Below are 15,901 nucleotides of genomic sequence, written 5' to 3'. Positions count from 1 at the left end.
ACATCTTCATGATTTTCTTTAAAGTCTAAAAAAAAAGCTAAAAAGTCGTCAGTCCACTTTTTGCAATAATTTAACAAGAAAAAAACATCGATGGAGGTTTTTCACCGGTAAGAACACAACATGTTTCATACTGACTCAAGCTTGGCTGCATTACACTTTGAAGTGCTCTACATATGCATTAGAAACAAACAGGACGTGTAGCCTGAAACAATGAAAATATAAATTAAAAAAGGAAAGATTAAAAAGACATTTAAAGTGGTTAAAACAATAATCCAAATCCGTCAGTCACAAAGGAAGCACAATGGTTTCTGGGTAAGTCAGATCATCCATCTTTTAAACATGCGTATCTCTTCAGTCACAGCTGGGTAAATCCAATAAGTCCATCACCCCCCCACAGGGCTAACACACACACACAGGCCCGAACGCCCACACCAGCACACCTAGGCAGGTTAACATTTGCAGTTCACCCACAGGTCACGTCTTCAGACTGTTAGCCAAAACCTGGATAAGGCAGAGGGAGATTATCCCAGCATGCTTTTGGGCAGGAGGCAGGGCACATCGCAGAGAGGCTGCCGGTGATAGTGTGAGAGGAAACTGAATTACTCAAACACAGAGACACAATGCACACTGTGTGGATGTGTAGGGTTTGGTGTTTGTGATGCTGGCAGCCCGGCAGCCCGGCCCGAGGTCCAGATGGAAACACCTCAACAACGACATCAGTGAAGCCCTGACTTCTTCCAGTGCCACCATGACGCTCATGACGCTGTGTTGAGGAAAATGTCTGAATAACTCTTAAATACACTGACTTGATTTAGGATACAATTTCCTGCAGCACCAAAAAGGGCGAGGCACAGCTTTTTCACATTCAGTCGTTCTCCCCATCCCGCGCAGTCAGACTTACATTTACTCTGAAAGGAGGCTTTAAAAACAAAAGTTCATGTCCTCTTTAATTGGAAACATACTTACCTAAAGTCTGTCCACACCAGGGTTCAACACAAGGCCCATTAGGACAGCTGTGAAGGAAGTGTTGCTTTTCATACCATGTATGGTCTTTGTGCACGAACAGTGAAGACGTTAAGACTGGAGTTAACGTCCTGATAGAATCGACAGGTTTAAAAAGCTGCGCAGTGATTCACGCTTGATAGCTCCTGGTGTAATTGTTTCCTGACACAGTGCAGGTGAGTCTGTGACCTGCAGAGCGGATTATCTCAGGCTGGCAGGATCATCTTTAATTGTTAATGCGGTGCCCTGTACAAACTGTGCAGGCATAGCAAAACACGAGTAAATGAAGGTGTAGGGTGACACACCCAAACTACGTCAGGAGTTTCTGCAGGTGTAGCACGATGTCTTACATTAACAGCTTTATTTGGTTTCTTTAAATTGAGGCCTTATTTTGAAATCCACCTGAAACCTTTTGCATCTTTTTTGAGTGTATCTGTAACAAATCCCCGGCACCGGACAAATGTAATCCTCGTCCCTGCTCTGCCCTTGCAGCTCCACATCACGGCAGCGAACGGCTACGTGCAGGCCGCAGAGCTGCTGCTGGAGGGGGGGGCTCGCATGGACCTGAGAGATTCAGATGGATGGCAGCCGCTCCACGCTGCAGCCTGCTGGGGCCAGGTAAGGCAAACATAACAGGAAACAGGAAGCAGATAAGAGCACACGCAGGTTTCCGAAGCATTAACATAATTTGCTGTTGTTGTTTCAGATGCATGTAGCAGAGCTGCTGGTGTCTCATGGAGCCAGTCTCAATGCCAAGACCTTCCTGGAGGAGACCCCCATCGGTATATTAACACCTCGACACTCTTCACTCTCACACTTATCAATACACCTGGTGGGAGGTAAAGACAACAACACGTCTAATCCCAGCAGGAACTCATTTCCATCTTGTTCTGTCCAACTTTGAGATGAACCTGAGCCAGATTTAAATCAGCATTTAATCAGAACAAACCCGTGATGTAAACCCTCTCCGTGCCTTAAGTGTCAGTAAATTTGGCATTCCAGGTTTCAAGAGCATCAAAGCACAACAAACACGTTTTATTTTGAAAGGAGCTGACATTTCCTGCCCTTCATCCTTCTCGTTTTCAGATCTGTGCGAGGACGAGGAGTTCAGAGCCATCCTGCTGGACCTGAAACACAAGCACGACATCATCATGAAGTCACAGCTCAAACACAAGACCTCGCTGTGCAGGCGGACGTCCAGCGCTGGGAGTCGTGGGTGAGTGCTGACACCTGCTGGTGTTACTGCTGCTACTACACGTTCTCTTCACAGAGGAGACGGAGGAGGGGAGTACATGAAGTCAGATAAAATGTGCAGTGTCGATAACGTCCCTGAAATCTAACTGAATGTTAAATGTTTTTGTAAATGTGTTAAAAATATTCTTATTTTTATATTTACTGACCTGCTATTCTGTCTTTGTGCTGCTGCAACACCCGGATGTCCCCCTGGGGATCAATGAAGATGATCTTATCTTATCTAAGACGAGCAGTTCAGCCTCCCTTCGCCTTAATATGTGAAACGTAACCAGTGTAACCTTCCTGAAACGAGCGTCGTAAAGAATTTTATAAGCCTTGAAAATGCTTTGTTCAGATTCGCCTGCATGTTTCTTTCTTGCACTAAACTTCTGTGTCCTGTGTCTTCAGAAAAGTGGTGCGGCGAGCCAGCCTGTCCGACAGACACAACCTGTGCCGTAAAGAGTACGAGACGGAGGCCATCGTGTGGAGGGGAGGGAGGGAGGAGGAGGACGAGAAGGAGAAAGAGTCCGATCAGGAGAACAGCCAGGTGGTAAATGTGAGTCTGAAGGTTATTTATTTCTTATTCGTGGTTCTAAGTGGGACAAAATATCGACACGGCAACATATCGTCGTCCTGACGAGTGCAGTACAGTTATCGACAGGCTGGTGCAAAGTATTTTAATTTACAAACTGATGGCGCTCTGAACAGATTCTGACTCACTGCATCACTACCTCATGACTGCTCGCAGTGGTGCCTAGGACATGAATGAAGGTAACGTGAACTGAAATGAACTGGCTGAAGAAGAAGGCAGCGGGATGACATCAGACAGCGGCGACGAGAAGTTAAAAGACTTTTCAAATCCAAAGTTGTTATTCGTGACACCAAACTGCAGCTAAAACATAAAAAGATTCTGCACTTGTTCTTCAGTTACTCAGACGTCGTGATGTGTCATTATTTAATTGTCTTGCAGTATATCAATCATGGCAGAATCGCTGTATTGCGATATCATCGTATTGTGAGTTCCCCTGCATTCAGCATCTCTGTTCTCAGTGCTGCTTCAGTCGATGTAGATCGCCTGTACGTTACATCTGTGCGCTCATCCTCCTTTGATGCTGTTGTCTTTAACTTTCTGCACAAAACCTGCGAGATGTGAGACCTGACACGACTGAGCTATTTTTAGCACAGGTAGAAAGGCGTTTAATATCAGGCCTTTAATCATCTCTCCCACACATCACAGGAAGTCTAAATGTCAGATTGTGCTGTAGGTGTGTCAGTCAGACAGATCTCATCTCCACAGGAAGAAAATCACAATGAGGAAAAAGTTCACTTGAATCTCACACCAACAGTAAAAGCAAAAGATCAGCACGTAGAGCAGACTGAAAGTTTCTCTCCTGACAGGAAGAAGCTGCTCTTATAGAGTCAGCTTTGTTAGCAGCACGATGAAGCTTCCACACAGACTGCAGCAGATTGAGGCAATTATCAAGTGAATATGAAAGGCTTGAATAGAAATGAAAGGAACATGATCTGAAGTGGAGGTGTATTAAGGCAGGTTTAGTAAAGGTTCAGAACCTCTGGATTACAATGATTTTCTCTAATAGCAGCAGAAAAAGGCTTTACATCTCTTATTCTATAAGCTGATAGCTCTGGCACCAGATCAAACACATCCAATCTCCCTCGTACAGACTCTGGCCTCCGTGTATTTAATCATCCAAAAGAGAAACCGTCTATAGGGATTAAAGTCATCTCTATTGATGTCCTGCAGGTCAAACCGGTCGTAGCTGTGGAGCTGCCGGACAAGCCCAAGATGCCCACCATCCTCAAAGATGGAAACAGCAAACAGAACGGCCTCATCTCCACCACCACGTCCGCGCCGCCTCAAACACCCCCCAATGGCAACACGCCGTCGTCTGAGAGGTCTGGGGTCGTCTCCACCCAGCCCACCCAAGAGGAGGCCTCGCCGAGGGAGCGCGCTCAGACTCTGTCGGAGCTCAAGAAACAGAGGGCCGCCGCCAAGCTGTTGAATCACCCTTTGTTCAACGGTCACTTAGGTAACGGCTCCATGGACTCCTTCACAGATGCCAAAATCCACTCTGATGACCCCCGCATGCCGCTGGTGTCCTCCAATGGCAGCGCAGTTTACTACACGCCGGCCAGCGGCGACCCGCCCCTGCTCAAACTGAAACAACCTTTAGAGGAGGAGCCGCCGAAGACGCGGACCTGCTGCTGCGTGTCGTAGCGCTCTGGTCGTGTGACTGATGACGGAACACGAAGTGTCTGCACAGAGAGGAGGGAAGGAAGGAAGGAAGGAAGGAAAGAGGGAGCGTTCCTATCTTTAAATGTTCCTTTTCGTCCCCTCCTTTAAACTTCTCCAGGAGGGATGATCGGCCCGAAGAAGCTGAAGAATCGTCTCCTCTTACCTCCCTGCCATGTGACCCGATCCCCAAACACAGGCGTGTTTCAGGTGAAGCAGAGAAGAGGAAAGAAATGGAGCAGTGCCACTTTTCCCCTCCAGACGTTTCACGGATTAAAGCCCTTTTTGTATGAGGAGTCTCTCTATGAGACATGCCAAATGGATAAAGAAGAAGAGTGCAAAAGCTGTTACTCTGGCCCTGCTGTCGTTGCACCTTTAACAATCAAGGTGTGGACAGTTTTTTTTAAGCTTTTACCTGGAAAGAATTTTGAATCAGAGACGCAGAGAAAAAGGTACGAGGTGCACATTGTGCCCTCAGACGTGAAGATTTTTTTACCCTACATGTGGATGGTTATTTTCTGCAGGACCAACACGTCGTCACACCACATCTTCTGCTTGCTTTTTTCTGCCATATTCGTGTCCTCTTCAAACAGACAGGAAGGCCGTCACAGAAGAGTCCACGTGTTTTGTATTACTGCATATCAGTAACAGCGAAAAGTAGCAACGAGAGATCCGTGCGATCTCTCTTCATGTGAAGCATAAGCAAAGGGAAGGAACGCCATAAACAGTGTTAACACATTCAGGAAGTGTACTTGTACGTCGAGAGGCGACAGGAGAGAGTAGTCGTGAGCTCGTAGTTATTCTTCACCTCGCCGTCCTCTCGTATCAAACCTGAACTCACAGGTCGTTTTATGCATAACCCACGTTTGTGCTCTCTGTTAAGATAATTTAAGCAAACATTGAGAATTACTGTTCATTTCTTTATTTATGAAATAATGTAATGTGTAAAAAAACCAACATATTCTGGTTCCTAAAGTTGAGTGTATTTATTATTTGGATGGTGTGTGGAGCGTGTGAATGAAAGAGGAGCTGGGGCGTCTTCCAGCAAAGCACCTTCTGACAGCGAGAGTCAAACGTACATGATGAAGTGAAGCGAGGGTTTCTGTCTGCTACATGTACATGTTATTAAATCACACAAACAAGCCGTCCTGATCTGTGTCACTACAAATAACTCTGTTATTTGTGTATGTATTCTTTTGTTTGTTTGCTGGTGGCCATTGTGTGGCTCTTTCTTCTTCCCGTCACTGTATTTGTCTCTTTAACAGGAGTTGTAAATGTTATGTAATGAACTGTAAGTATAGTATGAGACTCTATGCTTGCCTCTGTTTTTTTTAAACATTAATCCACATGTGGATTTGGTATGTAGCAAGCCAACACCTTTTTGTCATGTGTCCCTGAATGCACCATGAGTTCACACATAGACTCTGCAGCCCAAACACAAAGACTGGAAGTAGTTTCTCCGCTCAGTTACTGTTTTTGGAAAATAAGCTTATTTGCTCTCTTGCTGAGTGTCACCTGAGACCATACCACTCTCGTGTCTGTATGCTTATTATGTAGCTGAAGCCAGCAGCTGGTTAGCTTAGCATGTAGCCTGGCTCCGTCCAACGTTAACAAACCCTGAGGAGCAAATTGCATACTTTTTCTTGTTACTATACAAACATACTGCAATATGTCACATGCAATCTGCACAACATTGGGACTTACGACATTGTAATCATGTTGCCCATTGAAGTTTAAAAACATGCAAAAAAATCCTGGAATCTTAGAAAATTCTCACACTTATATCAGGACATCGAATCTTTTTGTTGCATACTTAATCCTGAGACGATGCTTGTTTTTATAAGTTTACGTGCATCTGACGCGTACGGTAGGGGCAGTGTAGAGGCAGGCTGGATGTGACAGGGTCAACTCAGCAGCAGGGACACCAACAGCAGAAAGTTCTGAAGATGAGCTGATAGACCGAGTCCACAATGATCCACATCAGAGACAATCTCTGGTGCGCCCTCTAGAGGTATACTCCAGTAAGACGCGTAGTGCAGAGACAAGTATGTGAACAATTACGTTCATGACGCAGACGGTTGTGTACGTGAACGCACCGTTAAAAAGCAAACATATCTTTTGGTAGGTTTTGGTAGTAGAACACAAAATCTACCTTCCATCACTGGACTATTTCTCAGCAGGTGCTTCAGTACATTAAGGCCATGTCCACACGTACACGGGTATTTTTCCCTCCTTCGTGTCCCGTCCACACAAGCACGGTTATAAAAAAAATCCCAGTCCAAACTAAAACAGAAAAACACAACACAAACGCCGTCATGAGAACGCCACACCAACAGGCGGCGATATAACCCCGTCATGCAAAGAAGAAAAAGAAAATTGCGGCAAATCAAACGTCAGAAAAAGTCTATTGCCGGAAGACGACCTGCCGGGGTGCAACGTCGCACTGAGGAACGATATATCAACATAGAGGACGAGTAACTGTACATATCATGTGTAAACAGTCCTGTTAGCAGGTTACAGGCATCACTGTTTATGTCACGTCCGTCATTCTGCAAGGAATGTCGCCTCATCTGGGACACCACACAAAGGAGATAACGGCGCACAGCCTGACGCCGTGAGCCAAAAATGCCGTTTACCCTGTCTGCACGTCTCCGTGGAAACAGAGTTTCTAAAAGTCTTCACCCTGGCCGGAGTTTTACAAAAGATCCGTTTTCAGTGACATAAAACGGCGTCTGTGTGGACGAAAGGACAAAACACAGAGAAAAAGCTACGTTTTGAAAAATACCCGTGTGCATGTGGACATGGCCTCAATGTACCGGACAAAAAATGCTTGTGTTTTGTACAGATTAATTTATAACAAGTTAATCCTCAGCAGATATTCTGACTGAGCACGAAAAGAACACGACATTGTGAACTACTCATATCAGCAATGTCTCTGTTCCTTTAAGGGTCCAAACCTTTGACCTGCCTCGAGCTTTTTCTGCTTTGACCTTTAAACTGAGCCAGGCTAGCTGTTAGCCCTGTTTCCAGTGTTCTTGCTAAGCTAAGCTAACCAGCTTTATGTGTAACTGACAGATAATGGAGTGGTATCAGTCTCTTCACCTGACTGACAACAAGAAAGACAATCAGCCGAACATCTTTTATCTAACATCTCCTTAAATCTCCTCGTGAGTGCCAAAGAGTCTTCCATGATTTCAAGAATAACTCTGAAGGACATCTGAAAGTTTCTCTGTTTAGCTTCTTTTAAACATGTGATTACCCACAATGCAACGACCACTTTTTCCCCTAAACATCAACTGTACAGTGTCAATTATTTGTACAGGTGCGTTTGTAAATATGTCTGTATCAGTATCCCCTTATCTGTTCCCATGAGCTGCATCTACACTGTGTTGTAACCGTTGAGGACATTTACCCACATGATGAAGTGTCAGCAGACGTTTGGTTGCAGGAGAAACTATGAGACCCCTTCAGCAGTAAAAAAAATCTATCAGTGAAGTCGAGTGCATCCAAGTGTCATCATCTTACTTAATACCCCCCCCCCCCGTGCTGCTGTGGTGACCAGAGTCTGCGGTTGATTTTTTTTTCGGTCAGTTTTCTGCAGAGGTCAGCTATTTTAAACGTTGCTCTCTCAAAGGAACAAGTTTGTTTTTTCAACTCAATTTGAGGAAGTAGAATTCAAGAGTGAGTCAAAGAGATCGCTACTTCCCCTTTTTTTGCTTTCTTCTTCTTTTAACGAGCATTAACAAGTAAGTGAGTGACATCATGTTGTTATGAGACAGCTGAAATTCATTCATGTTACTGGCGGTCATGTTCGTCCCGGCTGCTGCAATCGATTAACTTTCAGCTCTGCCTCGTTACTGATGAAATCCAATGATGTTTAATTGTAGTTCTGAACACACAGCCTGGTCAGTATTAGACAGAAAGGGACAGCACCTGTTGGTAAGGACCCGGAGTTGTCATGGTAACAGATCAAAGCTTTTGTTTGTCTGCAAGCCTCGTTGTCTGTATAAGGATAACTACTGATTTTGTAATTACTGGAATATATTGATGGTTGCATTAACATATTTTGAATAAATTGTATATTTTGAGAATTTTACATGGTCTCCTCTGAATTAGTAAACCTGATTTGTTAGCTACAATGAGCTGTATACAAAATGATGCGTTTCTCTGATTCCCCGAAACATTAAATATCTCTCGATTCTGCGCTGTTGGTTGCCTGAGGGCCCGTGTCCACTGACAGCGTTTCACGTGCTTTTCTATACAAATCCAATGCAGTTCAGTGTTTTCAGAGTCCTCAGCGCAAAAATGCCCTCAGCGTCAGCTGTTTTTGTCGCTGCGCTCTCAATTCAAAAGTAGTTCAACTTTTGGAACAGCGCCACACTTGTCGATGTCTGTTCTCCCTCACCGACCAATCAGAATCAAGAAAGGGCCGGGCGTCGGATGTCAACAACAATGGCGGAGGAGAGACTAATCCTTTTCCTCCCATTTTTCTAAAACAAATTACCCTGAATTAAAGCAAATATCAAGAACACAGAGCGATTAAAAACAGACTTAACTGTCACTATCGAGGGAAGAGGAAGTGCCACCAGAAGCTTTTGTAACCTAGCAACAGTAAGCGTTGGTAAGAAGTGAAGTTGATGTTAATGGACACATTCTCAAATTCTCAAAGAACGAAGGTCTGAAACGTGAAAACAATGCAGAAGAATGTTAAACCTGCATTCTTACTAATGGCCAGCAGGGGGCGACTCCCCTGGTTGCAGAAAGAAGTCAGATCTTATGGACGTCTATGACAAATGAAGCCTTCTTCTCAACAGATTCATTACCTCCAGAAACATTTTCCTAATGAGTTTATGGTCTCAGTCTCTAGCCTGGAGTCTTCTTTAGTAAATTATGATCCCACTTCAAGTAAAGTAGGGCCGTTGGTTTAGCGCAGCGGTTAGAGCACCAATCCATGTATAAGAGTCACAGCGGCCCCAGGGTTCAACTCTGACCCTGGGCCTGTTTCTGCATGTCCCCTTCACTCTCTCATCCCTCATCTCCAACTCTGTCCACTGTCTCTCAGTAACGGCAAAAGCCAAATTAAATAATCCTTAAAAGTAAAGTGGAAAAAGTGGCTACCTTGTGATTGACAAGTTGCTGCTAAGGTGACCTATCCATGAGGAGGGAGGAGAAGCAATGTGTTTCCTCCTATCGTCCAAATATGGTCACTTCTGTTTGTTAAAACAAAACAATGCCAAACTCTGGGCTTTAACGCAGCAGTCCACAAACTAATATGTAGTACCACTTTCTTATAGCGTGTGGATCAAATCACATATTTAAAGTCATCAACGCTGAGATTTCACAGGCCAGCTGATTATAAGAAATGAATCTGTAGATGTGAAAGTCAGACGCAGCTGCGACTGGCACAGAAGAGAAACAAAGCACTTTCTCTGTCGCTCGTTTTTCAACATTATTTACTTCTAAATGTAACAAACACTTTAGTGCTGAAGTCAGGTGACGGCGGTGCATGCAGGTCACGTTTACAAGCTGTTTGAAGGTTACTAACGGTTTACTTCCCCCTGAGACGTCTGCCTTCTCTGCCCCACTTCTACAGCTCCTCTCTGTTCTGAAGCAGGCCGAGGCTGCACCGTCCTTCACCACACAGCTGTCAGGGTCTTGGCCCGACATCACTGGCTTCCTTCAGTGAGTCTCTGTTGTTTTTTTGTCCCCTCTCTCTCTCTGAACTTCTTCCTCTCATTCACTGACTGCGGGGTCAGCAGGGTCAATGTTTTTCTCTGGGCTAGTCCCAGCAGTCTTTGCTCAAACAAGAGACAGTGGGTTACAGAGACAAGTGAAGAAGACAGTTCTGGAGAAGTAAGATTGACTTGTCCCTTCTTCCCTTCTTTTTTAACATGCTGAACCTGCTCCTATCAGTGGGAAACGCTGGCATGTTTGCTTCAGTCTCTTCGGCCTTCACTTTTATTACTGTTGACTTTAGGGGAGTGACCTTTTGGCTCGGATAAAGCCGTTTTATGGAGAAGCGAATCAGTGCTTATCAGTCATAAAACAGCCCCTTCCTCCTTACATTCAGCTCAGGGATATAAAGAACAAACCATCAGTTCAAACATGAACTAATTAACAAACATCCACATCAGGTGACAGTCTCGTGTCACGGTGTCTTGAGCAAACGTTCCTCCTTTCTCGTGAAGCCCCCTGCGTGCACGCTCAGTATGTCTAAGGCATATAGACAGAGAGGAGGACAACAGCAGTGAAAGCACATGATCAGGACTGCATTAACCTCCTCAGCGTGGCCTGGCTTTGCTATTGTGCTTTAGCTACACTGAGTCCATGCCAGCTGGCTCCGGTCCCAGTCCTTCAGTCCTCTTCACTGAAGGGTGAAGTGGACCGGTGCCAGGAAGAGCATGCAGGCACATACTGACCGCCATGCTGGACACAAACATGGAGGGGTGCTGATGGAAGGCACTGAGGAGCAGAGCAGGGAGGATAAAGCAGGAAGGGAACCGGTGCCAGGAGTTGTTTAGACACTGATGGAGGGACGGACGGAGAGAAAGGGCACTGATGAAATAAAGACGGCATGCAAATGAAGGGTGGAAGGCAGGACTGAAAGCGGGCCTGTGAAGAGGCTGCAGCTATTGAGCATCCTGCCAGCTTGTTAGAAGACGAATAGAAGAGACGCACAAAAAGAGGGGACAGATGGAGGGATGGATCAGTGGGTCAGAACCTCTGCTTGGTTCCCAGGATGGACTGGACTTCACAGGGCTTCAGTGTCCTGTTTGACCTCGAGGAGCGAGTCGATGTCTGTGTGTCCGAGCAGTGATAAAAGTAGTTTACTCACTCTGAGACATGAGACACTTTGTGCAGCTACTGACACTTTCAGCTAATGCTGAGGGATAAAGTAGTTAGACTCAATCATTAAAGATGTCCATGTAAATAAATGTCTGTAAGTCTCTCTCTCTCTCTGAATGAGGTCACACATGGTGACTGAGCCTATGGCCCACTGATCAAAGCCTTTGCATCTGCAGTATATAGTATTATTATGGGCTGGGTGTCTGTGGCGGCGCCCAGTTAGTGACGCGTTTTCCATCAGCCAGCAGTGGTTGGTCTGCCAGAGAGGGTAGGCGGAGCTAAGCGGCTGCTTTTCCGCTCTCTGCAAGTGTTGCGAGTAAACAGTAATCTACTATGGCTGAACAAACAAAGAAAAGATGGATGACTACAGATACAACTTCAACAAGAAGTGAAAATCCAAAGAAGAAGAAACAAACTCGACGCTCAGATGAAGCAAACAGTCTGAAAAGGAAAGCGACCGTCAGCCAGGAAAATCAAGAGTTACAACCGGAGCCGACCGTGGACGTCACACATGCAGCACTGTGTGGATATCTGGGAAGTGTGCTCCTGCAGTTACCGTTTATCACCTCAGGTGGCGCCAAAGAGAACGTAAGTGAGATCTCTGAGATTAGCACAGCGTGGCTCCAAGGTTGTGCAACGTCGGTTGCCATGACAACTGAAAAATCAGCTCTGGTCTGGTAAAGGTTATTACCAGATGATATTAAATTAAGAGTTGAAGTCGATCTTAATCGCTCGCAGACAAGAGACATCCTCAGCATCCTTTCCTGTTTTCTGTCTGAAGGCCTGACAGAGTTTCCTGATACACTCATGGAGTAGACTAAGTTACTGTGACCACGCAAACTAGGAAAAGACTGATGATGTAACTGACAACTGACAGATGTCACACAGGCGACACTATTTGGATCTCTGGGAAATGAGTGGAGAAACACAGCGCTATGAGATTTTAAAATGATGTTCAAACTGTGGTGGTTAAATAAGAAACAGCTGCTCCTAAAGAAAAACTACGTGAGCCACATCCTGATTATTCAGGCAAAAACACGATTCTCACTGGAGTTTCCCCTCGCACCATTTTTAAAGCACACACAGGCAAATATATAACATACTGGAGAGATTGTAATGAAGTTCGGTACATTTCTCCCTAACAGGATTAACTGCAACCAAACTGGTGATCAACCGACTTTTCACTTAGCGTTATCATCAGGTCAAAGCTGCAGTTTGTCCCATATGAAATGCTCGCATGCCAACACAGCCTTGTTATTGTAAGCAGGTTAGCATGCAGACATTAGCATTTAGCTGAAAACATCGCTGTCTCAGAATAGACTGTTAGTATTTTTCTAATAATGATGTACGATTCACAGACAGCTTTAACAAAGGTCCAGTAACTTCAGCTTGTCCAAACTGAGACGCTACATACGGCAGGAGGAGAGACCTGTTGGAGTTACACTATACTTACATCATAGATACAACATACATACACCATACATACACCATACGTACACCAACAGCCGGTGCAGCATGAACCACATGATCACATCTAAATGTAGAAGGACACTCACAGTTACGCATGTTTGTATTAACCTGATAAACTGGTTTTCTGTGTGTCGCCACAGCTGTCACACTTCCTTCCTGCAACGGAAAATGTCTACCTGTGCAGTATGCTAAACACACAACCACACAACCACACACCACCGCACTCTCTTAGCGACTCTTATGTCAGGTCAGAAACAGGTCATGCAACGCTCGGCATTAAAACACTGATGTAAATAAGTCATTGGAAAAACAATGAAACAATGACTCAGAACAATGTGGGGTCAGAGGAAGGAAGGGTGGAGATGAGCAGTGTGCGTGTGTGTGTGTGTGTGTGTGTGTGTGTGTGTGTGTGTGTGTGTGTGTGTGTGTGTGTGTGTGTGTGTGTGTGTGTGTGTTTGCCTCGGCTTCAGGTTGCTGGTGTATCTGTGACTAAGAGATGAACTCTGTGAGGCAACACGGACATCAAACTGACGTCACGATATTCAGGGAGCAGTAAACTGGAATCTACAGCTGGAAAGGACGATTTCACTTTATGAAGCAAGGAACAAAAAAGGAGCATGACCTGCTGGAAGGTGGACGAAGTAACTGCATCTAATGCAGTCCAATACAACAGTATAGAAATAACTTTGCTGTTACTTGTTCAGAAGATGCATCTGGATCGGCACAGAGTTTAAAGGGTTCTTTCTTCGCCCTCCCACCACGTTTCCTCACAGCCGAGCCGTTATTCTTTTATCCTGCGTACAAACAGACAAACAAACTTCTCTCTGGGTATTAACGGGAGATCACCCTGCACGCCCAGGGAACCTTCGTCACGGTGAATTCCTCTTTAAAAGAACATTTCAGGGGAGCGCCAGATTAGCTCAGCGGTTAAAGCGCGTACCCCATGTAAAGAGGCACAGTCCTCCATGCTGCTGTGCTGGGTTCAACTCCGGCTCTCGGCCATTTGCTGCAGGTCATCCCGACTCTCTCTGCCCTCTTTTCCAACTCCTTCCACTGTCCTGTATATATATATAATAAATAAAAGTCACCTTTTCCATTTGTGTGTGGGACTGTGCTGCATCAGTTCCTTTCTAAGACCACAGATAAAGAAGTTAGTTTAACCTGAAGTTTAGATCAACACACGGTCCGGCTCGTACACACAAATATCACTTTCTAAGCAAAGCCACACAGAGCTGTGCTCTACTGAGTTCTTAATGTTTCATTCTTAACTAAAAAAGGATTTTATGTAAAGAGGAATAAGAATATGAAGTTTTTAAAATCAGCCCACATGTTGATCTTTGCAGAGTAAAGGTCAGAGGCTCTGCTGCGGTGCTGACTGTGGGACGTTTTTCCTGGCTTCCTGCCAAACATCCACCCTCTGCTCACCTCCTACGCTCACTGCTCACTCTCTCTGCCTTTTCACCTCGTGTGTTTATTCATTCATTACTGTAAGAAAAAGCTGTAAATGTCACAGGAAAGAAAAACTGAAAGCAGACCATGTTCATCACATGATGCCACAGCGACCACAGACACGAACAAGATCTTTGAGGAATTCTGCAGCACTTTCTTAAACTCTGGCCAAAGTAGACAGAAATTATTGATCTGGTGCTTTCCTACCACTTCCTTATAGGTCAGAGGTTGGTGTATCTGGTTTTTGCACAGGCATGCACATTTCCATGAGAAACAGAAAGACAAGAGTCAAAGAAGCCACATATTTACTGAAGAACTGTACACGTCACATGAAGTCGTACCTCGCTTGAGTTTTTCCATTTTCTGCATCTCGCTTCCTTCACTCGTCTCAGTTTAACAGACACCTGTAGTTACACTGAAGATCATCTCATTTATGATGTCACATTTTTATTAACCCTTCAGCAGTTCCACCTCAGCCAGTTAAAACATGAAGTGATGCATTCAACACTCAGTACAGAGCTTTTAATGACTTTTAAAGCTCACTTTGTTCATATACAAACTTCCTCTGAGTGCTGTGCTCCTACTGTCAGTGAACACTACGAGCGGCATCATTACGTCTCTAACCAGAGGAACTTTCTCTTTAAAGAAATACAATCAGATTTTTCTCCTGCAGCGATGAAACCTCACGCTAACAGTTAAAATGACTTTGGACGTGTTTGTGCTCCGACGGTTGAACAGGCTTATCTCTGCACGACACACAGCGACATCCAACGAACACGAGCGATGAGAACAAGTGTGCACATTTATATCTGTTAGCGTGATATTATTATATTATATCCAATCCTGTTGTATTATATCTTATTATAACTATAAATATTAGTTATTATTATTACTTAACATATATGTTTCTAGTGCCTTTTCTTTGTTTTGATGTTGATCTTGTTTTTTTATATTTTAAGTATTTTTATTGTGATGTAAAAGGATAAATAAAGTTTCATCTATCATCCATTCAGTTGTTCTGCTTATTAAACTCATATCTTTATTGCACCTTTAGCGTGCTCAATCATTTCATCCATTTATGTCTGACGTTTGATTTGGATGTTTTTTATGCCCTGTAACTTTGACCTCCTTCCTCCTACAGGTCTTTACAGTGAAAAGCACGTTTGAATATTATCACCAGGTTTAAGTGAATTGATGATTAAAGGAAGTCTTTGGATCAGCTCCTCTGCTGAAGAGAGGAAGGCTGAGACAGCATGTGAACGAGTTTAACGATGTAACTATTTATCTTTGATCCAAGATGGCGCTGTGTGAGGTGTTTACAGCGGCTCAACTCATATTTATGTTTTACTCTCATTTACTATCTATGCATATCTACTGTCATATATTATTATAAAGTCTTTGCTACACATCTCTACATTTTATTACCTCATCCATACCGTGCAATTATTCTGCAATATTTCACTTTACTTACCCACAACCAGATCACCAGGATACACACTGTGTGTTTGACTTTGTCCAATATTTTTTGTACAAAAACTTTATTTATGATTAATATTATTGTTGTCTTAGTGTCTTGTATTTAGTCCTTTACTTTGAGCTCCCTCTCTTTCTGTCCCACTTTCTTAAACAGGCAGAAACCTCCGACTTCAT

General features: G+C 44.3%; 1 protein-coding gene across 2 annotated transcripts in view; it reads left to right on the top strand.

Moving 5' to 3' along the window:
* ppp1r16b (protein phosphatase 1, regulatory subunit 16B) overlaps positions 1 to 8,582 on the top strand; it is a 94,024-nt gene extending 85,442 nt beyond the window's left edge. For both annotated transcript variants that reach the window (XM_069678690.1, XM_069678691.1), the window contains exons 7-11: positions 1,495 to 1,620; positions 1,709 to 1,784; positions 2,089 to 2,218; positions 2,644 to 2,791; positions 3,998 to 8,582. In XM_069678690.1, the coding sequence (XP_069534791.1) occupies positions 1,495 to 1,620; positions 1,709 to 1,784; positions 2,089 to 2,218; positions 2,644 to 2,791; positions 3,998 to 4,471 (954 nt within the window). In that variant the 3' untranslated portion in view covers positions 4,472 to 8,582. The remainder of the gene's footprint in view (positions 1 to 1,494; positions 1,621 to 1,708; positions 1,785 to 2,088; positions 2,219 to 2,643; positions 2,792 to 3,997) is intronic.
* Positions 8,583 to 15,901: the final 7,319 nt, after the last annotated feature.

The sequence above is a fragment of the Semicossyphus pulcher genome, unplaced genomic scaffold (assembly GCF_022749685.1).
Source record: "Semicossyphus pulcher isolate SPU_LCO1_2020_fin unplaced genomic scaffold, fSemPul1.0.p SCAF_3, whole genome shotgun sequence".
In the NCBI taxonomy this organism is placed as follows: Eukaryota; Metazoa; Chordata; class Actinopteri; order Labriformes; family Labridae; genus Semicossyphus; species Semicossyphus pulcher.
This window is presented reverse-complemented; position numbering and strand designations above follow the sequence as displayed.